The 23,503-nt window shown below is 43.4% G+C and overlaps 3 protein-coding genes across 8 annotated transcripts in view; 1 reads left to right on the plus strand and 2 right to left on the minus strand.

Moving 5' to 3' along the window:
• IFT122 (intraflagellar transport 122) overlaps positions 1 to 23,503 on the minus strand; it is a 93,959-nt gene that overhangs the window by 63,466 nt on the left and 6,990 nt on the right. For all 6 annotated transcript variants that reach the window (XR_008381582.1, XR_008381581.1, XR_008381583.1 and 3 more), the window contains exons 2-6: positions 15,666 to 15,732; positions 14,016 to 14,100; positions 6,703 to 6,781; positions 3,639 to 3,715; positions 228 to 294 (exon numbers count right to left, since the gene is read on the minus strand). Coding sequence is in view for 3 of the 6 variants with exons in the window: in XM_053599164.1 (XP_053455139.1) it covers positions 228 to 294; positions 3,639 to 3,715; positions 6,703 to 6,781; positions 14,016 to 14,100; positions 15,666 to 15,732 (375 nt within the window). In the remaining 3 variants the exon portion in view is untranslated. The remainder of the gene's footprint in view (positions 1 to 227; positions 295 to 3,638; positions 3,716 to 6,702; positions 6,782 to 14,015; positions 14,101 to 15,665; positions 15,733 to 23,503) is intronic.
• Positions 18,903 to 19,985, plus strand: LOC128591579 (60S acidic ribosomal protein P0-like). Its single transcript, XM_053599179.1, has one exon. It carries the CDS (start codon positions 18,972 to 18,974, stop codon positions 19,926 to 19,928), a length of 957 nt encoding a protein of 318 aa, XP_053455154.1. The 5' UTR covers positions 18,903 to 18,971; the 3' UTR covers positions 19,929 to 19,985.
• On the minus strand, positions 23,161 to 23,371 carry LOC128592322 (dolichyl-diphosphooligosaccharide--protein glycosyltransferase subunit 4-like). Its single transcript, XM_053600238.1, has one exon. It carries the CDS (start codon positions 23,369 to 23,371, stop codon positions 23,198 to 23,200), a length of 174 nt encoding a protein of 57 aa, XP_053456213.1. The 3' UTR covers positions 23,161 to 23,197.

Raw genomic sequence — 23,503 nt, forward strand, 5'->3', positions numbered from 1 at the left:
CCCACTACCCTCGGTATATGGGGCCAGCGCCCTACTTACTGAGCCACAGGCGCCACCCAACTTGTAGTTTTCTTAATGATCAAAGGCACTAATCTTTCCCATAAAGAACAAAAAAGGAAACACTTTTCCATTTAGCAAGACCTTTTCTGTTGTGTGAAGTAACTGGATTTGGAGAGTCTGGAAGAGGAAGGAACACAAAGCCTGTCTCGGAGCTGCACATCACTTACCTGCAGCAGGTGATCTTGCTGCTTGCTTTGTGCTTGGAGACGGACTTTTGTTCAGGAGACCACAACCCTTCAATGTACAATAATATAAAAGAAAATAGATTGGTTGAAACACTACTCAGCAATAAAAAGGAACAAACTCTTGATATATGCAACCTAGATAGATCCCCAGGGCTTTGTGCTAAGTGAAAAAACCAATCTCAAAAGGTCATATACTGCATGATTCCATTTATGTAATATTCTTGAATAACAGAATAGGAAATGGAGAACAGATTCATAGTTACAAGGGATTGGGGAAAACAGGAGACAAGAAAGGGTATCTGTGATAGAACAGTTCCGGGTGGTGGTAACATACACATGTCATAAAATGACAGAACTATACACATTTTGTGCTAGTCCTAGTTATCTGGTTTGGTTTTCCATAACAGTTACATTGGGAAAACCAGACGAAGAACACAGAGGTAATACAGTATAATCTTTTTATACTATCTTTGTAACTTACTATGAATCTATAATTCTTTCAAAAGAAAAAAAATAGATTAGTGAAATTATACCCAACTTTTCAGGTATTTAACTCTTTAAACTATAACAATTTCACTGTTCATAGCTATGAAATTAAAATGAGGGTACAATTCACCACTTTTAAGTTTTAATGATACTCTCTGAAAATACAGTTTCTTCTCCCAGGCCTCACCCACAGCACATGATCCTATCTGAGCTGTGCCATGTCCACAGGACACCAGTTGCCTGAGGCTTGCTCCCTCCTGCCCCAATGCCCTGGCTTAGTGCCCCACAGCAACAGGTATATGTCTAGAGGAGTGATTTTCAACCAGTGTGCTGTAGCATACTGGTGTACCATGAGAGGATCTTGGTGTGCCTCAAAAATTTTTAAAGATCACCAATTAAATTATTTTCAAAAGAAGTTCAAAGCATAGTAAATATATTCTCTCTCTCTTTCTCTCTCTCTCCTTTTTTTTGTTGATCAACCAAATATAAGAGTGCCACATAAGTTTAACTACAGGTTCAAGTGTGCCATGAGATAACAAGGGTTGAAAAATTCTGGTCTAGACAAAATAAACAAATTCTACTCTTTGCTGAGCCATGAAGCATGATCAAGAAGGCAATTCTACTGCAAAAATACATTGACATTTTCTGGGGGCAAGACATGATTGCAAGAGGGACTTTACTTAACAATTGGAATCAGTGTAACCTGGCTTATTGTACCCTCAATGAATCCCCAACAATAAAGAAAAAAAAATACATTGACATAGCCAAGTATATCAGACAAGTTGTATTTTCCTCCTTTCCCCTTGTTTAAAATGCCTTCCCCAAACATCTCAACCTGTGCACATGTTATCTGTGCTTCACTGAGCCAGCCTAGAGCCTCCAACTGGAGGCAATCTCTCCCTCTTGGACCTCCTTCAGCAATGTAATCACTTGACCTGGGTCCAAGCCTTGGTTCTACCACTTTCTGGTTAAGGGTCCTCCAGTGAGTCACTGAACTCACTGGAGCTACTTATTTATTTATTTTTGAGACAGAGTCTCACTCTGTTGCCCAGGCTAGAGTGCCTTGGCGTCAGCCTAGCTCACAGCAACTCAAACTACTGAGTTCAAGAGTTCCTCCTGCCTCAGCCTCCCAAGTATCTGGGTCTAGAGCAGTGGTTCTCAACCTTCCTAATGCTGCAGCCCTTTAATAATACAGTTCCTATGGGTTGCAACCCACAGGTTGAAAACCGCTATACCACAATACTTGGCTAATTTTTCTATTTTTTGTAGAGACAGGGTCTCACTCTTTTTTTTTTTTTTTTTAATTGGGGATTCATTGAGGGTACAATAAGCCAGGTTACAGTGATTGTAATTGTTAGGTAAAGTCCCTCTTGCAATCATGTCTTGCCCCCAGAAGGTGTGGCACACACCAAGGCCCCACCCCTCTCCCTCCTTCCCTCTCTCCGAGGGTCTCACTCTTGCTCAGACTGGTCTCAAACTTCTAAGCTCAAGGGATCCTCCTGTCTCAGCCTCCAAGAGTGCTAGGATTACCAGTATGAGTCACCGTGCTCCCCAGTTATATTTCAGTAAGGTAGGAAAGAAAATAATACCTGACCTCAGGGGTTGTCATAGAGCACAAATAGGAATTCATTTTTAACCCATAGCAGAGTGTCTAGCACATTGCAAGCTTTCAATGAATATTATTATTACTCAATATTATAATTTTTGCAAATCCTAACTCCTCCCAAGACCACAAGCTCCATGAGAGCGGGGATTCTGTTTTCTTTCTAATATTCCAATGTAAAAACATAGACGAGTACTTCACATGAAGAAAATGCTAACTTTTTAAAACAAATGACAGTCCCTTTTCCATTTACAATATGCTTTCAATTACTTTCTCTCTTGTGAACCTCAGAATTGTATCAGTGAAATAGATGAGGTGGGCAGTAGGTTCCTTTTAGATACAGAAACTGAAATACTGAGAGGGACTAGATCTCTGACTTCCCGTCTGACAGTTGTTCCAACTGTACCCACTACCTCTGAGCAAGGAAGACAGAACTGATGGAGCTGAAAACCAGAATCAACCTTTAATGCAGATGACCTCTGCCCATTTCACTCTCTCCATCCCGCAGACATTTTACTAACACCCCCTCTGTGCCAACACCAGGCCAACGCTGTGTATGGGGCACAGAAGAACTCTTCAAGGCATTCAGCCCCTCAGGTAGAACAATAATGATGACACGTTGCATAAGTAGTTGTTGAAACAGTGAAGAATTTCACATACTCATGGATGTGGGTCAACACAAAGTTGGGGACAAATGAACTGGGTAGTTCAGTTCATTTGGGGATGCCTCCCAGAGACAGCAACATCAAGTCAGGCCTGAGCCCTTCCGTCTTTCCTACAACATTTCTTTCCCTGGGGCCTTTCTTCTTGTCTCTGATGTCTTCTCAGAGTCAAGGTCATTAATCACTGTTTTGGTTTCTGCACATTTTTTTTTTTTTTTTTGGAGACAGAGTCTCACTATGTCGCTCTCAGTAGAGTGTGGTGGCCTCAGAGCTCACAGCAACCTCAAACTCTTGGGCTTAAGTGATTCTCTTGCCTAAGCCTCCTAAGTAGCTGGAACTACAGGTGTCCTCCACAATGCCCAGCTATTTTTTTTGTTGCAGTTGTCATTGTTGTTTAGCTGGCCTGGGCCGGGTTTGAACCCACCAACCTGGGTGTATGTGGCCAGTGCCCTACCCACTGAGCTAAGGGCATCCCCTCTGCACGTTTTTTAAGAATAATTATCAGACTCCCCTCAGCCATTGGAAGTAAAAAAGTAGAATTAACACTCTCAGAACAAAATCAGTACAACCTAGACAGATTGCAGCATTTTTAGCCTAGATTTTCAGTTTTTCCAGGACAGGACATCAAGAATCAGAACCTACCAAAGTCATTGGAGGAACAAGAAGCCAGCTGGTGGGTAACAGGATTGTAGGAGACACACTGTATAGAATCATTGTGCCTAGGAAGTAAACAACTGTAGATTAGTGTGCGGCAAACCACAAATGTCTCAGTAGCTACAACTGAAGATTTTAACCAAAAGCCCATAGCCTCTGGCTATGTGCCTGCCACGTGCTCTTCTGCAAATGATCAACAAAAAGCACAGAGATTAATTCTCCTTCTCCTGAATTGCCCCTCATTTTCATTACCACCCATTGTCCTGGCCCAGCTTTAACATCACCTCCTCTGGGTGCCATGCCATACAGCTCGAGTTAGGTGAGCTGATAAGATTATGATGTGAAGCACCTATGTTAGTGCCAGGTTCAGAGCAAGTGCTTTGTTTGTTGCTATTACTTTTACTGTTTTGTAAAGGCCTGAAAATGTAGGATGGAAGTTCAATGAAGACTTTATAGGCCATGATCTGGAAATGTGACAGATCCTCAGACAACAATAAAAACTGAGCAAGTCATATAACTTTACTTCTTTTTTTTTTTTTGAGACAGAGCTTCAAACTGTTGCCCTGGGTAGAATGCTGTGGCATCACGGCTCACAGCAACCTCCAACTCCTGGGCTCAAGTGAGTCTCCTGCCTCAGCCTCCCAAGTATCTGGGAGTATAGGCGCCCACCACAATGCCTAGCTATTTTTTGGTTGCAGCATTCATTGTTGTTTGGCAGGCCTGGGTTGGATTAGAACCCGCCAGCGCAGGTGTATGTGGCTGGCGCCTTAGCCACTTGAGCCACAGGTGCCGAGCCAGAACTTGACTTCTTATCACTCATTCATTCATTTATTCATTCATTCAGAAATCATTTGTTGATTTGCACATGCCTGTACAAAGTAGCACTATTCACAATAGCCAAGAAGTGGAAGCATCACAAGTGCCTATCAACAGATGAATGGATAGGGCCGGGTGCAGTGGCTCACGCCTGTAATCCTAGCATTCTGGGAGACCAAGGCAGGTGGATGGTCTGAGCTCACAGGTCCAAGACCAGCCTGAGCAAGTGTGAGAACTGTCTCTAAAAAACAGCCAGGCATTGTGGTGGGTGCCTGTAGTCACAGCTACTCAAGAGAATCACATGAGCCCAAGGGTTTGAGGTTGCTGTGAGCTCTGACACTGACTCCACAGCACTCTACCGAGGATGACAAAGTGAGACTCTGTCTCAAAAAAAAAAAAAAAAAAAAAAAACAGTGGCTATCGTAGCTCAGTGGGTAGGGCACCGGCCACATACACCAAGGCTGGCAGGTTCGAACCCAGTCTGGGCCAGCTAAAACAACAATGACAACTACAATAACAACAACAATAACAAAAAATAGCCAGGTGTTGTAGCAGGCACCTATAGTCCCAGCTACTTGGGAGGCTGAGGCAAGAGAATACTTAAACCCAAGACTCTGAGGTTGCTGTGAGCTGTGATGCCACATCACTCTACCGAGGGCGACATACTGAGACTCAAAAACAACAACAACAACAAAAAACCCCAGAAGAATGGATAAACAAAATATGGTCTAAAGATACAATGAAATATTATTCAGCCTTAAAAAGAAAGAGAATTCTGACACATGCCACAACATAGATAAACCTTGAGGTCATTATAGTAAGTGAAATGATCCAGTCACAAAAAGAAATACTGTATAACTTTACTTATATGAAGTACCTAGAATAGTCAAATTCATACAGATAGAAAGTAAAATGGTGGCTGCCAGAGGCTGGTATAGAGAGGAACGAGGAGTTATGTTTAAAAGGTATAGTGTTTTGGGTGGCGCCTGTGGCTCAAGGAGTAGGGCACTGGCCCCATATACTGGAGGTGACGGGTTCAAACACAGCCCTGGCCAAAAACTGCAAAAAAAGAAAAAAAAGTATAGCGTTTTAATTTTACAAAATAAAAGGAGTTTTGGAGATTGGTTCCACAATACTGTAAATATCTTACCACTATGTAAATTTTAAAAGTAGATAAGTTGATAAATTTTATGCTATGTACATTTTACCACAATTTAAAATAGGCTAGGCATGGTAGCTCATACTTGTAATCTTAGCACTTTGGGAGGCCAAGGCAGGAGGACTGCTGTACTCAAGAGTTTGAAACCAACCTGAACAAGAGCAAGACCTTGTCTCTACAAAAAATAGAAAAATTAACCAGGCATTGTGGTGGCCACCTATAGTCCCAGCTACTTGGGAGGTTGAGGCAGAAGGACCACTTGAGCCCAGGAATTTAAGGTTGCAGTGAGCTATGATAACGCCGCTGCACTCCAGCCTGGGCAACAGAGCGAGATTTTGTCTCAGAAAAAAACAACGGCGGGAGAAAAGGGAGATGGGGAGAGTCTGGAACACACTGACCTCCAAGTTTCTGGCTTTTGACACTGGATGGATGTAAGGCCATTCCCTGAGACAGGGGCATTGGTGGAAGAAACCAAGTTGGAGGTGGGTGGAATCTGTGATGTCAGATTAATTGAGATGAGTTATATGAAAATACCAGTGCTGTGCTGGCCAACCTACTAAGTGCCCAAGAAATGTTTATCACTTATCTACTACCCAATCTTCTTAGATTCACTGTCCCATAACTTACTTTCAAGTTCAACTTCAAAGAAAAAGGGTTTTGTTACATCCTTCCTTTTTTTTTTCTTTTGTTTTTCCCGAGACAGACTCTCACTTTGTTGCCTGGGATAGAGGCATAAGAGCGCAGTGGCATCATCATAACTCACTGTAGCTGCAGACTCCCAGACCCAAGTAAGCCTCCTACCTTAGCCTACTGAGCAGCTAGAACTACAGGTACATACCAGCACATCCACCTCCACCTAATTTTTAAATATTTTGTAGAAATGAGGTCTCACTATTTTACTCAGGCTGGTCTCAAACTCTTGGCCTCAGGTAATCCTCTTGCCTCAGCCTCCCAGGATGCTAGAATTATAAGCATGAACCACTGTGCCTAACATTTTTTCCAAGAGGTTTTTGCTATAATTACTCAATAAGAGCCAAACTAATGTTAATAATACCATACACCTCAATGGTTACTTACGTGTACTTCAGAATGCCTTCTAGTTTTGATGTCCAGATAATAACACTTTTGTCAGCTGATCCAGAAGCAAAGCGCTGACCTAAAAAAGTGTTTTTAAAAAGAAAATTCTCATATTTATTTTAAGCAGCATTTCCCAGAAAAAATTTCTTAGAAAACTAGTTCTTTAAGGTATCTAATAAATGAAGTTTCTTCTCTATTACTTCTTATCAGCAGTCAAGATGTTTGGGTTCCAAACCTACTCTGTCTGGTACAAAGTAAACAAAGATCTATTGAAGGCCTACTACACATAGGAATCATTTTCCATGCTCAGGATCAAGCAATGATTAAAACCCACACGGATCTCTACGTTCATGAAGTTTAGTACAGTGGAAGAAGTAGGTGTTAAATTAATTCAATGTAAATACAATGTAGTAAGAAAACACACGAATCCTATGAAAGAAAAAAGGGGATCTAGTTTTTTTTTTGCAGTTTTTTTTTTTTTTTTTTTTGCAGTTTTTGGCCGGGGCCGGGTTTGAACCTACCACCTCCAGTATATGGGGCCAGGCCCTACTCCTTTGAGCCACAGGCGCCACCAGGGATCTAGTTTTTGATTTATATTTTTCTTTTACTTGACAAATAATAATTGTACATATTTATGAGGAAAAAGGTGATGACTGATATAGGTATACATTGCAGAATGACTACATGAAGCTAATTAACATATCCATCACTTCAGATACTTTTTTATAGTGAGAACATTAAAAATTGGTTCTTTTACCATTTTTGAGTTATACGCTATTATTAACTATGATCACCATGCTGTGTGACAGATCTCAAAAACCTACTCTTCTTGTCTGACTGAAACTTTGTACACCTTGGTCACCATCTCCTAGGGGACCTAATTAGATGAGGGACGGCTTCTCTGAGAATGAGGCTCTTCCATGGATACCTAAGCAGAGCTCACACAAGTGCAAAGAGAGAGAAGTAAGACTCATCTCCATGGACAGAACAGATAAGCAAAGACCCTGAAGCAGGAAAAGCCTAGCCTGTCTGAGGGGCCAAGAGGCAGCCAGCCTGGAAGAGGGGTGGCGGAAGGATCTCGAGGCACTTGGGGGCCGCAGCAGAGATCTTGTTCTTTACCTTAAAGCAATGGGAAGCCAGAGAAAGACTTTAAACAGGAGAGTAATAGATCAGATTTGCATTTTCACACTACCTGGGCTTTATGAAAGAATGGACTGGGACAGAGGCAACATATACCATGTAATTACTTATTAATTACATTTCTACAGGTTTACAAGCATTTGAAAGATGATCAGGGTATCAGGGCAGCGAGCGACAGAGAATCTTCTCCTGCCGTGTTGGGAGATGAGGATTAAGGGGTAAGCACAGGCCAGATTTTGTACACCTTGTTAGGGATTTTTAGACTTTATTCTTAGGGCCAATCACTGCTCTAAGGCTCAATGTCTTCATCTGAAACACAGAGTGATAGTAATCCCTCCTCAGAGGCTCTTTGTGGGCATCAACTAAGGTAATATATGTAAAACACCTTTCACGGTGGCTGAAACATTAGATGTTACTGTGAGTCATAGAAATGGAAGCCACTCTTATTATTATTTCTGTCACTCATCTCGCATGCTGGTAACCAGCAGGTGATGAAAAGTATGGGCTCTGGGCCAAGCAAGGTAGCTTACACCTGTGATCCCAGCAATTTGGGAGACCAGGGTGGGAGGATTGCTTGGGATTAGGAGTTCAAGACTAGCCTGGGAACTGTATTGAGACCAGTCTCTACAAGAAATGGACAAGTAAGCTTGGTGTTAATGGCAGATGTCTATAGTCCCGGCTACTTAGGGGGCTGGGGCAGGGGGATCACTTGGGTCCAGGAGTTTGAGGTTGAGGTGGCAGTGAGCTATAATAATTCCACTGCATTCTAGCCTTGGCAACAAAGTAAGACCATGTCTGGAAAAAAAAAAAAAGTATGGGCTCTGTGGGTCAGAATTCCTAGTGATATCACTGACTCACTGACAAGTGGCACAACCTAGAACAACCTACGGAACATCTCTATGCTTTCATTTTCTCATTCAATAAATGGACACAATAATAGTATTTACCTAATAGTTGATGAGGAAATTAGATGAGAGCGAATGTGTATGTGTGTGTGTTTGTATAAAGGTAACCCTTGAACAACACAAGTCTGAACTGTGCCTTGCCATCCCTGAGACAGCAAGACCAACCTCCTCTTCCTCCTCAGCCCATTCAACATGAAGACAATGAGAATGGATTGCTTTTATAATGATTTAAATGATCCACTTCCATTTATAATGATCTTCATAATGAGCCACTTTATAATGATCCACTTCCATTTAATGAACAGTAAATGTATTTTTGCCTTCTTATGATTTTCGTTTTTTTTTTTTTTTTTTTGAGACAGAATCTTAATCTGTCTTCCTGGATAGAGTGCTATGGCATCACAACTCACAGCAACCTCAAACTCTTGGGCTTGAGCAATCCTCTTGCCTCAGCTTTCCAAGCAGCTGGGACTACAGGTGTGCCCCACCACGTCTGGCTAGTTTTTCTATTTTTAGTAGAGATAGGGTCTCATTCTTGCTCAGGCTGGTCTCAAACTCCTAGGCTCAAGTGATCCACCGGCCTTGGCCTCCCAGAGTGCTAGGATTATAGGTGTGAGCCACCACGCCCAGCCCTTAAGATTTTTTTTTTAAAACAGAGTCTCACTATGTCACCCTCGGTAAAGTGCTATGGCATCACAGCTCACAGCAACCTCAAACTCTTGGGCTTGAGCAATTCTCTTAACTCAGCCTCCCAAGTAGTTGGGATTATAGGTGTCCACCCCAACGCCCAGCTATTCTGTTGTTGTTGTTGTTGTAGTTGTCATTGTTGGCAGACCTGAGCCGGGTTTGAACCCACCAGCTCTGGTGTATGTGGCCAGTGCCCTAGCCACTTAACTAAAGGAACTGAGCCAAGATTTTCTTAATAACATTTTCCTTTCTCTATTGTAAAAATGCAGTATATAATACAGATAACATACAAAATATGTGTTGATTGTTTATGTTATTAATAAAGCTTCTAGCCAACAGTTAACCTATTAGTCGTTAAGTTTTTGGGGAGTCAAAACTTATAGACAGATTTTCAACAGCCCTACCCCCCACCCTGTTCAAGGATCAACTGTATACAAGTATACCGCTTAGAATTATTCCTGGAAAAAATAGGTACATTATAAAGTCATTCTTCATAATATTTTATGTTGTTTTTCTACGGGCTTACCAACTTTTTATCATGGTTGCTCATTAACTTACTGAACTTAAGAGAAAAATCAGAAATAAGCAGACTTAAAGAACAAAACCATAATTCAATGTATCTGTTTTCAGGTCCAAAGGGAAAAGACCCAGTAAAGAGGAATTACAAGTGTCATGAAGAGACAGCCTGGGATACTAGAAAGAACAGGGGCTCCACAGTCAGAGGACCTGGGTCAGGCCCCGTTTGGTGACTGTCACGTGTTTTAAGAAAACTATCTGCTGGCTTGGCGCCTGTAGCTCAAGTGGCTAGAGCGCTGGGCACATACACTGGAGCTGGCAGATTGGAATCCAGCCCAGGGCCCGCCAAACAACAATGACAAATATAATAAAAAAATAGCCGGGCGTTGTGGCAGGAGCCTGTAGTCCCAGCTACTTGGGAGGCTGAGGCAAGAGAATCGCTTAAGCCCAAGAGTTGGAGGTTGCTGTGAGCTGTGATGCCAGGCAGTCTACCCAGGGCAACAGCTTGAGACTATCCCAAAAAAAAAAAAAAGAAAAAGAAAACTACCTGCTTCAGAGGAGCATTGGGAAGATCAAATGAGATGTGTGTGTCAGGACTCTGGGAAATGCTATACAGGTGCCACTGCTGGCAGGTCATGCTCTGACTTCCTCCAGTGCCCTAGTGGTGTTGCAGGTCCCTCTATGCTTAGAGACTCCAGAGGCCCAACACCCCTATATACCCACTGGGCCTTGTACTAGGCCTTAGACAGGCCTAGTCCAAGTTCCTCAAAGGCCAGTAGGATGAAGCACAACCAGTTCAGCTCTTCAGGCTCCCTCATCACAGGTCTCCCCATCACATTACCTGGAACTTAAACTCAAGCACACATATAAAGACAAAGTGTGACAACCATGGCATAACATCTACAATGAAGCAAAAAATTCCTGTTATCTTTGGACCAACTGCTACATGACCTCAGCAAGTCAATTGACTTTTCGAGGTCTTTACATAGGTCTCAAGTGAAGAGATTGGGTGAAATCAGACTAAAACTATACGCACAAAATTTTGTATATACATAAATTACATGCATTTTTCTAGAGAAGGACCTGTAGCTTTCACCTGATTCTCAAAGAGGTCTGTCATCCAAAAGAAGTTAAAAACCTGGGTACTGAATAATCTCCAACATTCCTTCAAGCACTATAGCATTCACACTCTGACTTCTCAGCCGTGACCACAGAATATTATCTTTACTCCTATATCCATTTGACACATGAGGAAACTCAGACTCACGGGGACTTAATGATCAGCTCAAACTCACAGAACTTTTGGTGTTGAGCTAGGGTTAGAACTCAGACTGTGCCCGTGTTCTCCCCACTAATCCCACGCTGTGGAGTAGCATAGATTTATTTATTTATTTATTTATTTATTTTAAAGACAGTCTTACTTTGCTGCCCTCAGTAGAGTGCCGTGGCGTCACAGCAACCTCCAGCTCCTGGGCTTAGGCAATTCTCTTGCCTCAGCCTCCCAAGTAGCTGGGATTGCAGGTGCCCGCTACAACACCTGGCTATTTTTTGTTGTTGTAGTTTGGCTGGGGCTGGGTTTGAACCCGCCACCCATGGCATATAGCGCTGGCGCCCTACTCACTGAGCCGCAGGTGCCACCCCAGATTTATTTATTTTTTTATTTTTTGTTGTTGTTGTTGTTGAGACAGAGTCTCACTATGTCACCCTTGGTGGAGTGCCGTGGCGTCACAGCTCACAACAACCTCGAACTCTTGGGCTTAAGCGATTCTCTTGCCTCAGCCTCCCAAGTAGCTGGGATCACAGGCACCTGCCACAATGCCCAGCTATTTTTTATTGCAGTTGTCATTGTTGTTTTTAGTTCACCCAGGCTGGGTTCGAACCCGCCACCCTCGGTGTATGTGGCTGGCACGGTAACCACAGTGCTACAGGCACCGAGCCAACATGGATTTATTATTAACTCTCAACTTCATGCATTCATTCTCTGACCACCACCTCCCCTCCTCCCCAGCCCTCCCGGTGCACCAACTGCAATAATCCTTCAATCCCATCAGAACCTGCCATTTCTCCATTGTGGTTTTCTCTCCCTTCATTACTCACCCAATGTTTCAAGATCAATGTATATTATCACTCTTCGGCGTACACCCTCTGTTCCTCCTACTTTACCTTCAGACATATTTGCAAAACCACCTCTGGTTAAATTTACCTCTTCCACCCCTGCATCTTTGCAGCTTAAAGTAGCTAGAGAAAAGACATAATCGTAACAACTGATCTCACTTTTGATTCATGATTACGACCTTCACCTGGGCCCTTCATGTCACCAGGGATCTCACTGTACCTCCAAGGTCTATTCATTCTCTCACTATCCTAGGCAGTGATTTTACACTTTTTCCTTTCTCTTCAACTCATGTATACCTCCTTTTCCATCCTCATTCTCAGCTGATCTTGCTTCCTGTTTCACTGAAATAATGGAAGGAATGGAAGAGAATTTCCATGAGACTCTGGCTACCACACTGCCACTGCCAGCCTATGCACCTCCTACCATGCCCCTATCTAAAGCAAATGCCCCATCAATGCCCTAAATCCCATTTACCCTTGCCCACTCAACAACTTTTGTCCAGAAATTCTTTCACTTCTCTCTTATAACCTCAACTTTTCTCAATTACAACATATGCAAAACTGAACTGCTGATCCTTCACTGTAAGCTTCCTCTCCTGCAGCCCTGCCCATCTCATAAGGGGCAACTCTGTCCTTTCAGTCGCCCAAGTCCGAAACCTTGGAGTCACCCTTGTCTCCTCTTTCTTCACACCTCATAGTCAATCTGTCAGGCAATCCTATTGGCTCCACCCTCTCCACATAACCAAAATTTGATCATGTTTCACCACTTCCTCTAGCCCAACAGAAGTCTAGATGATGCTTCCCCACTCATCTCCCAGCTCCAACCCTCACTTCTTGCAGGCTATATCCAACACAGAAGCTAGAGAGATCCTTTTATACATGTTGTTTGTTTGTTTGTTTTTTGAGATGGGGTCTTACTCTGTCACACAGACTGGAGTACAATGGTGTGATCATAGCTCACTATAAATTTGAACTTCTGGGCTCAAAGGAACCTCCCACCTCAGCCTCTAAAACAGCTAGGACTATTGTCATATGCTACCACACCTGGCTAATTTTTTTTCTTTTATGGAGAGACGAGTTCTGTGGTGCCCAGACTGGAGTTAAACTCCTGGCCTCAAGCAACCCTCCTACCTTGTCCTCCCAAAGTACTGAGATTATAGGAATAAGCCACCATGCTGGCCAAGAAAGAAGGGATCCTTTTAAGATACAAATCAGATCAGATCCCTCCTCTGGTAAGAACCTTTCAGAGGTTCCCTATTTTCGCTGAGAACCAGAGCCAAAGTCAAAGTCCTCATGATGGTCCATGTGACCTGGCTACCCCATGTCTGTTACCTCTTTATTCTCATGCCCTGCCACTTCCCCCGGTTCTCTCTTCCCCAGTTTCTGGCAGGCATACTCCCACCTGAGGGCCTCTGCTGTGGCTCTTCCCTCTGCAAGGAGTTGTCCTTGGATGCCCCCCGCCAGAATCTCACTGCCCCTTGACTTCAAGTCTTTGCTCACCTGTCCCATCTCAATGAGCACACACCAGCCCTTTGTCCCTCTCAATCCCCTTCTTCTGCTTCTTCTGTAACACTCATCGCCTTCCAGCATACTGCTTAATTTACCTATTTACTATGTTTACTGTATGTCTTCCCTCATTTACCCTTCCTCCCTCCCTTCTCTCCCCACCCCTGTCTAAGAATGTAGCTCCATAAGGGCAGAGACCTTTGTCTCTTTTTTTTCTCTGATGTATTTCAAGTACCTTCAATAGTGCCTAGCACAGAGATAGCCCTCAATAAATACCTGTTGAACTGAATGATTGAGTTGAAGTCTAAGCAACTTCACTATCTCTATCTTCTGAATCCCCAAGCTGCATTTTGGCTTACTAAAAATAATTGAAGAATGACTAAGGAGAAAAATGAACAGCTGTGAGGCCATCACAGAGCCTGCAAACCCAGAGAAGCCTCTTACCATCCTTTGCATATGCCACACAGTATACAGTGTCTTTGTGTCCCTTGAGGGGCTGAACTAAGGTGCCATCAGAGGTGTCATAAACCTGGCAAAAAAGAAACAAAAGTACAGATTACCCACATGATACCTATTAGTCAGAATTCCTATATGGCTGTTACTACTATTTTTGTTTTTGTAACAAAATATTTGTCAATGTTCTGCACTGCAAAACCAGAGAAAACGTCACTTAAAGTTGGGAAGTGGAGGTCCAATTCTATATACTATGTGACCAGGAATATACCACTAATCCTCATGAATCAAAGGTTCAATTACTCTACAGAAATTCTCTATAACCTTCATTCTTTTATGAATTTGGATATATGACAAATCTAGGCAGGCCTCCTAAATAAAACCAGCACATACAAAGAGCCAGCTACAACATGATTACATTTTAGTGCTAACCCTGCCCCCCGATATCAACATCGTAGAAAGATGTTTCATACCAAGAGGTTGAAGTCACAGGCCTGAACTCTATGTGGAAGTAAGAGGAAGTGCTATAAATCCCATCTGTAACGTGAACTTAGGATATTTGGATAGCTGTGTAACATCCATCAGTACTCAGAGATTTAAAAAAATAAACCATCTGAGAAATCAAGATGAAACTTTGCAAAATGGTTAGACTGTTGGAAAAGATAACCTCTGAAGAAAAACTAAAAGGATTTGGATTGTTTACTCTGGAGAGAAGCAGTCTGCAGAACAATTTAACCCTGGTTTTAAGATTATGTAGTTTCCATACAGAGAATGGAAATTGGTCAGTCTGCTTATCTAGAGACAACAGAAATAGGAAATGGATTTACGCAGGAGGAAGGAGAGATCATACAAAAGGTTTTAGGTCAAACATAAAGAGTTCTCTGAAAGTTACTTTTATACACTAGACTAGGTTCCAAAGGGACCTTATGTTCTTTGAAGAATAGGCCAGGCACAGTAGCTCTTGCCTGTAATCCTAGCACTCTGGGAAGCCAAGAGAGGTGGATTGCTTGAGCTCATGGGTTCAAGACCAGCCTGAGCAAGAGCAAGATCCCATCTCTAAAGGAGGTTGAGGCAAGTGAATTGCTCAAGCCCAAGAGTTTGAGGTTGCTGTGAGCTATGACACCACACCATGGCACTCTACCCAGGGTGATAAAGTGAAACTCTGTCTCAAAAAACAAAAAAGAAAAGAAAGACAAGAAAAGAAAATATGAAGAATAGGATAGCATCCATATGTAACTGTTCAGGTAGGCCAGTGACTAAAAGTTGGGGTCAGGCTAACTGGCTTTTCATGGAGGGAGCACCTCCAGTCCTATTGCTTGAATTATTCTGTGGACAAATGTGAACTGACACTAGCCCAGTTTTAAAGGCATTTTTATTAATTATTTTTAATTCTTTCATGTGTGTCTCAAAGTAAAAAGGGAAAGATTAATGACTCCAAAGGAGGTATTATTGTTCACAGGTTCCTATCTGATAGACAGTTTACTTATCTGTTTTTAAGCTCATTTCCTTCCCTATTAAAAAGTAATGCCTAGTTTTTCTGTTGCCTTTTTTATCTCAAAAAAAAAAATCAAATTTCAAAGTGCTTACAAGAGGGAAGGGAGAAAAAAAGCCCTTAAAAAGGAAACTCAGACAGAATCCTACCAGCAATTTGTTTCCTGCAGCCAAAATCAGTTGAGTTCCATCAGGCTTAAATGCGAGGTCATATATACTAAACAGGAGACAAGACAAAAAAAACAATTAGGAACCAAAATGCTGAGGTCTGCTAATGGCCAGGAAAGCAAACATTATTACCATTATGAAACAATGAGTACGTTTTAAGGAGAAAAATAATGGCTAAGAATTGCATTTGATTGCAAATACCATTCAACTACCACATCTTGGCAGCCCATTCAATCATAATCCATTCCACAGTTAGCTCTAGGTCCCAATTTCCTTTTGTCCAGAAGCCAGAGGCCAGAAATGATTCAAAGGGTCAACATTTGAAGGCACTAACTCTTCTAATAATACCATAAAGTCTAAACAACCTTGGCCAGGTGTGTGGCTCGTGGCTGTAATCCTAGCATTCTGGGAGGCTGAGACAGGTGGATTGCCCGAGTTCATGAGTTCGAGACCAGCCTGAATCAGAGCACGATCCCCATCTCAAAAAAAAAAAAATGGCCAGGCATTGTGGTGGGTGCCTGTACTCCCAGCTAATTGGGAGGCTGAAGCAAGAGAATCTTAAGCCCAAGAGTTTGAGGTTGCTGTGAGGTATGACACCATGGCACTCTACGGAAGGAGACAAAATAAAACTCTGTCTCAGGGAGCACCTGTGGCTCAAAGGAGTAAGGCGCTGGGGGCGGCGCCTGTGGCTCAAGGAGTAGGGCGCCGGTCCCATATGCCAGAGGTGGCGGGTTCAAACCCAGCCCAGGCCAAAAAAAAAAAGGAGTAAGGCGCCAGCCCCATATGCCAGAGTTGGTGGATTCAAGCTCAGCCCCAGCCAAAAACTGCCAAAAAAAAAAAACCAATTCTGTCTCAAAAAAGAAAAAGAAAAAACTTAGCTGGGCTGGCTGGGCGCAGTGGCTCACGCCTGTAATCCTAGCACTCTGACAGGCTGAGGCGGTGGATAGCTTTAGCTCACAGGTTCAAGACTAGCTTGAGCAAAAAGCAAGACCCCATCTCTACTAAAAAAAAAAAAATAGAAAAACTTAGGCAAGAGGACCACTTGTGCCCAAGAGTTGGAGGTTGCTGTGAGCTATGACTCCACAGCTTTATCCAGGGTGACAGCTTGAGACTGTCTCAAAAAAAAAAAAAAAAATAGCTAGGCATTATTGGGCACCTATAGTCCCAGCTACTCAGGAGGCTGAGGAAGAAAGATTGCTTGAGCCCAAGAGTCTGAGGTTGCTGTGAGCTAGGCGGATGCTGTGGCATTCTAGCCTGGGCAGCAGAGACTCTGTTTTAAAAAAAAAAAAAAAAAAAAGTAGGGTGCCGGCCCCAGCCCCATATACCGAGGGTGGTGGGTTCAAACCTAGCCCCGGCCAAACTGCAACAACAAAAAAAATAGCCGGACTTTGTGGCAGGCGCCTATAGTCCCAGCTACTTGGGAGGCTGAGGTAAGAGAATCGCCTAGACCCAGGAGTTGGAAGTTGCTGTGAGCTGTGACGCACTAGTACTCTACTGTCTGTAAAAAAAAAAAAAAAAAAAAGGTAGAGACAACTTGAGAGAACGGGTGAGGGCTAGAAAACCCACACAAACACAGACACTCATTGAGGGCCTCTTACCTGCTAGACACCAACACATATGGGTAGATCATAGTCCCTCCCTGCCCTCCAGGACATCATCATCTAGTACGAAGGTGTGAATCAGAAACATTCACAAAAAACTACCATACGTCATCAATTCTGAGGTATACGTTTTTTCACATTTTATCATCTCTAAGGCTAGGGTGTATCTTATAATCGATGCTGTGTCAGTTAACTGGCAGCATTTTTGCTTTCTTATGATATGTACTATATCGGTAGTTTATAATTAATGACATCTTAGATTCCATGAGATACAGCATAATACTGCAATAAAGGCTTTACGAGATATACTAAAACGTGTGTTATAGGATTCAAAGGAGGACTGTTTTTAATGTATGGATAAGGCAGAAAAGGAAGGTTGAGAAAGCTTGAGTGCAGCCATTTTGGCCAATACCAGATTCTAACTGTTGCGGGAAGACAAGGCCCGATAGAAAGAGCACCCAAAACACCATGTTTATAAAAGGAAGGGCTTTATTTCAGCCGGGGGAGCGAGGCACAGAATAATTGAAAATGGCCGCGTACTCCTTTTTATCTCAGTCAGAAAGTTCCAGCCCACAGGTATTGTTCTCATTGGTCAGTTTGAATCAAGCTGGAGAAGTGGCTCCGGCTTTCATAGAACCGCTCCCTTTCACAGAAGGGGAAGCAAGCCTCAGCCTCCAGGTCCCAGGAAGTTTACAAATTCCTAAGCGCTGAGTCACCACGGGAAGGACCTCAAAAGTGTATCCTTGGGGTCTCCTTGAGATGATCCCTGTTCTCTTAGACTTTACTTTTTCCAGGTATCCTCTCTCATAACTACTCTGAACAAGGAAGTTGCCAGCAAGTGACAGCCCAGGACCACTGAAGGATGGATGAATTAGAATTACTAAGCTGGATGCCTTATAAACTGGTGGGCTACCTTTCAGTGGCAGCAGTTATGATTGACCTTTATGGTCTGACCTCAGGACAATGCTGATCACGTATGGGATTTCTGGACACATAAAAATGTTACCATTGCCCCATGAGGTGTCCCCTTCCTACTCAGGAAAAGACCCCTACTCTGTCTATAGAGTAGAATCTGTTGTCTGTCTCTCTCTCAATAAACTTTCCTATAGCTAGTTGGCTTGCTCTTCAATTCTTTCCAGTGTGAAGCCAAGAACCCACTTGGTGAGTTCAGAGGGCTTTCCTCCCTTCATTGAGACACACTCTGCACTGTTTTGATTTGAGAAAAGGATAAGAAAAAGATTCAGGAAGAAGGCTCAGCGCCTGTGGCTCAAGTGGTTAAGGTGCCAGCCATATACATCTGAGCTGGTGGGTTCGAATCCAGCCCAGGCCTGCCAAACAACAATGACGGCTGCAACCAAAAAATAGCCGGGCGTTGTGGCGGGCGCCTTTAGTCCCAGCTACTTGGGAGGCTGAAGCAAGAGAATCGCTTAAGCCCAGGAGTTGGAGGTTGCTGTGAGCTGTGACGTCGTGACACTCTACCCAGGGTGACAGCTTAAGGCTCTGTCTCAAAAAAAGGGAAGAAAACAATATTCAAAAAAGGGAGGACTTTTGAGACATGTAGGAGTAGAGTGGGTAAATAGGTAAAACATTTCAGAAAGAAAACAGAACAGCAGTCTTTTCCCGCCAGGCGTCCTCGAGTGAGTGATATCGTCTTTAAACCCCGTGTGGCAATCCCTGACGCACCGCCATGATGCCCAGGGAAGACAGGGCGAACTGGAAGTCCAACTACTTCCTTAAGATCATACAACTTTTGGATGATTATCCAAAATGCTTCATTGTGGGAGCAGAGAACGTGGGCTCCAAGCAGATGCAGCAGATCCGTATGTCTCTTCGAGGGAAGGCTGTGGTGCTGATGGACAAGAACACCATGATGCGCAAGGCCATCCGAGGGCATCTGGAAAACAACCCAGCTCTGGAGAAACTGTTGCCTCATATCCGGGGAAATGTGGGCTTTGTGTTCACCAAGGAGGACCTCACTGAGATCAGGGACATGCTGCTGGCCAATAAGGTGCCAGCTGCCGCCCATGCTGGTGCCATTGCCCCATGTGAAGTCACCATGCCAGCCCAGAACACTGGTCTGGGGCCAGAGAAGACCTCCTTCTTCCAGGCTTTAGGTATCACTACTAAAATTTCCAGGGGCACCATTGAAATCTTGAGTGATGTGCACCTGATTAAGAGTGGAGACCAAGTGGGAGCCAGTGAAGCCACACTCCTGAACATGCTGAATATCTCCCCCTTCTCCTTTGGGCTGGTCACTCAGCAGGTGTTTGACAATGGTAGCATCTACAACCCTGAAGTGCTTGACATTACAGAAGAAACTCTGCATTCTCGCTTCCTGGAGGGTGTCCGCAATGTTGCCAGTGTTTGTCTGCGGATTGGTTACCCAACTGTTGCATCAGTACCCCATTCTATCATCAATGGTTACAAGAGAGTCCTGGCTTTGTCTGTGGAGACTGATTATACCTTCCCACTTGCTGAAAAGGTCAAGGCCTTCGTGGCTGATCCATCTGCCTTTGTGGCTGCTGCCCCTGTGGCTGCCACCACCACTGCTGCTCCTGCTGCCACTGCAGCCCCAGCCAAGGTTGAAGCCAAAGAAGAGTCGGAAGAGTCGGACGAGGATATGGGATTTGGTCTCTTTGACTAATCACCAAAAAGAGCAAACTCAGCCAGCTTTATTTTCAGAACAGGCAAATAAAGGCTTCTGTTAAGTTAAAAAAAAAAAAAGAAAACAGAACAGCAAAGACATTCCCCAGATTACTGGGGAATAGCCAGTAATCTAAATAATCTAATTGACTGAAACATGTGTCTGTGTGTACAGCGAAAGAAGGCTAGAAAAACAGGCTGGAGACCCTGGGTGTCAGTGGCCGCGGCCGGGGTCTGGACCTGGAGCGGCGGGCCCGGGCGGCGGGGGTTAGGAGGTGTGGACGCAGGCAGAACTCCACAGGCCGCGTCTGGCTTGGTGATGCTGCCGCCGCCGCCCGTGCCCAAGGCCCTCGGCGTTCACCGGAGAGAGGCCAGAGTGGTTCCGGGCTGCCTCGGCACTCGCTAGATGTGTTAAGATGAAACACTGGAGAAAGGCCTTCTGAAGATAAGGAGAAGGATAAACAGAACATTGCCCACTCTGGAAAAAAGCCTTGGGTCTTTAGAAGCTGTTCTAGAAAAACTTTAGTAATGGATCAAAGGAAAAATGACAGTACTGTTCCAAGTATAACTCAATTAGAAGATTTTCTTACAGAACACAATTCCAGTGTTGTTTGGCTCCTTGTTGCTACCATTTTGTCCTGTGGATGGATTATTTACCTAACCTATTATAATTCTCGGAATGTTGGTCTTAGTTTAACACTGGTTCTTAACAGATTATATAAGCATGGCTATATTCATATTGGTTCTTTCTCTTTTTCTGTTCTTTCTGGAAAAGTCATGGTTCGTGAAATCTATTACATTACAGAAGACATGTCTGTCAGAATTCAAGATGGATTTATCATTTTTCGATGGTGGAAAATGTATAACCCAAAGCAGAAACATGATCCAAAGGCGGAAACCAGGTTGTACATCACTGTCAATGACTTTGAATTTCATGTGTATAATCGTTTGGATCTTTATGGACATCTTCAAGAATTGTTTGGTTTGGAGCCAACAATAATTCCACCCAAGAAAGAGGATGATAAAACACGGGAAAATGGAAGAACGAGAACCCAGTCTAAAATTGAAAGGTTTTATGTCATGTTTGAATTTTATTAATCTGTAGCATTTAAATGTTGCCTTTCTTAGATTGTCATTGAAACTATTCAACTGAATGCAGCCTGATCTGTATTTGTAAACTAATTAAAACTTTTAGTTATAGAAATCATTATATTCTTTATAAAACATCTATATAGAAAAAAAAAAAAAAACAGGCTGGAGACATATTACAAATATTCTTAAATGCCCCAGGCTGAGGATTTCATTGGTTCAGATGACTCTAGTAAGAACCAAGATAGCACTGTCAAAGCAGCCTATTATAAAAGTTTAGCACAGGATGAAACTTGCCTGGTACTTGTCAGTAATCTAAAAATACACTCTCACTAACTGTACTTGGAGCCCTCCCCCAAGTGCTGTGCTGACCTCTTCAAATACAGTATTTTATTTCATCCTCATAATAATTCTGTGAGATGGAGATTATTACTCTATTATAGGTAAGGACATCATGGCTCAGAGAGGTCAGGTATCTCATCCAGTGTCAAGTGACTGGCAAGTGAAAGGGCGAGGATTTCAACTCAAGCCTAACTCTAGACTCTGTGCTGTTAACCATTATACACACTGCCTTTCATCCCCTATTTTTTTTTCTTTTTTTTTTTGAGACAGTCTCACTATGTCACCCTCCATAGAGTGCAGTAGTGTCACACCTCACAGCAACCTCAAACTCTGGGACTTAAGCGATTCTCTTGCCTCAGCCTCCCAAGTAGCTGGGACTACAGTGCTGGCCACAACGCCCAGCTATTTTTTGGCTGTAGTTGTCGTTGTCTGGCAGGCTCGGGCTGGGTTCAAACCCATCAGCTCTGGTGTATGTGGCTGGCACCCTAGCCACTGAGCTACAGGCACCGAGCCCCTGTCTGTTATCCTTAACACTTTAAATACAATAGTAGCTAACATGTATTGAGTAGATTTATCACTATGCATATGAGGTGTGAGCTAAAATAAAATCCCAAGGCTCCCCCGCCAGTGGCTGACTGGACCCCCTAAAACTGAGTTGCTAGTGATGAGAAAGCAGATCACACATGCCTCATCTTATCTCCCTCCCTTTCTTAGAGATGTCCTCTATGACTCATTAACAGGCCTAAGGCTATATCCAAGACCTACCTGCAGGTCCTCAGTATACATAACAAACCACTCTGTCTCCCATTAACAGACCTTTTATCTTAACTCAAGCATTCCTTTTCCCTGACTCCAAGTCTATTTGACAAAGCCTACTTCTTTCAGCCACCATAAGTGTGTCCCCCCCCCACTTGGAGATGCCCCACCTTTTCAGGCCAACCCAATGTATGTCTTCCATGTATTGATTTATAACTTTACCTGTAATTTCCGTCTCCTTGAAATATATAAAACCAAACTATAACCCCACCACAATGAGTCCACTTGCTCAAGGCTCCTTGGGTATGGACCTGGGTCATGGTCCTCAAATTTGGTTCAGAATAATCCTCTTTATTTTACAGAGTATGCCTTCTTTTCTGTCAACATAAGTATAGTTTACATGCTTTACATGTATTATTCAACCTCAAACAAACCTATTTTGCAGATGAGAAAACAAGGCAATAACTTTCCTAAAATAAAACTGCTGGAGGTGGCGCCAGTATTCAAACCTGGGCTATCAGCCTGGAAGACCATCTCCTTTTTTATTTTATTTTTATTATATCTACATTTTTATATTGAGGGAGGGGGTAGAAAAGAAAGCAGCCCCATGGCTCAGCGCTCGTAGCACAGTGGTTACGGCATCAGCCACGTGCACCGAGGGGGGCAGGTTTGAACTCGGCCCAGGCCAGCTAAACAACTGTAACAAAAAAATAGCTGAGTGTTGTAGCAGGCACCTGTAGTCCCAGCTACTTGGGAGGCTGAGGAAAGAGAACTCTTAAGCCCAAGAGTTTGAGGTTGCTGTGAGCTATGACACCACAGCACTCTACTGAAGGTGACATAATGAGACTCTGTCTCAAAAAAAAAAAAAGCAGCCCCTACACTGGGCCCTATTCAGTGGCAGCTTCTTGTTCCATAGGGTTAAGGAAGACTTTGAGGGAATAAAGTTGTTTGGAAAAACCCAGGTGTAGTTGCTTTGTATGTCGTGATGGGTAGAAGAGACGAAGTGAAGTGTGAAGGCCCCTCACACCCACCATCTTGCCTCAGACTATGTCCTGGAACCCTGGGGCGGAGAAAGCACCACTTTCATTCCTGCTTCTTGGGATTGTTGACGGCCACGTAGTCATAGAGAACAACAAGAAAAAAGAGCGACACGCCCAGCATGTTGGCCAAGATGGCCACCTGCACGTCCGTGATCACCCTGGTCAACTCTGCTGGGCTCCAACGCCATGGGCGCACCAGCCTGAGACGGAAGACCATCTTCTAACCATTATGCTTTGTGCTCTTCGTTATCATTATTAGCATGTATCATAGTAAGCAAAATAGCTAGCAATAGATTTCAACAGCAAAGAAAAACAGGTATTATCACCTACTGAAGGTATTACATTAAGA

The sequence above is a fragment of the Nycticebus coucang genome, chromosome 8 (assembly GCF_027406575.1).
Source record: "Nycticebus coucang isolate mNycCou1 chromosome 8, mNycCou1.pri, whole genome shotgun sequence".
Lineage (NCBI taxonomy): Eukaryota > Metazoa > Chordata > Mammalia > Primates > Lorisidae > Nycticebus > Nycticebus coucang.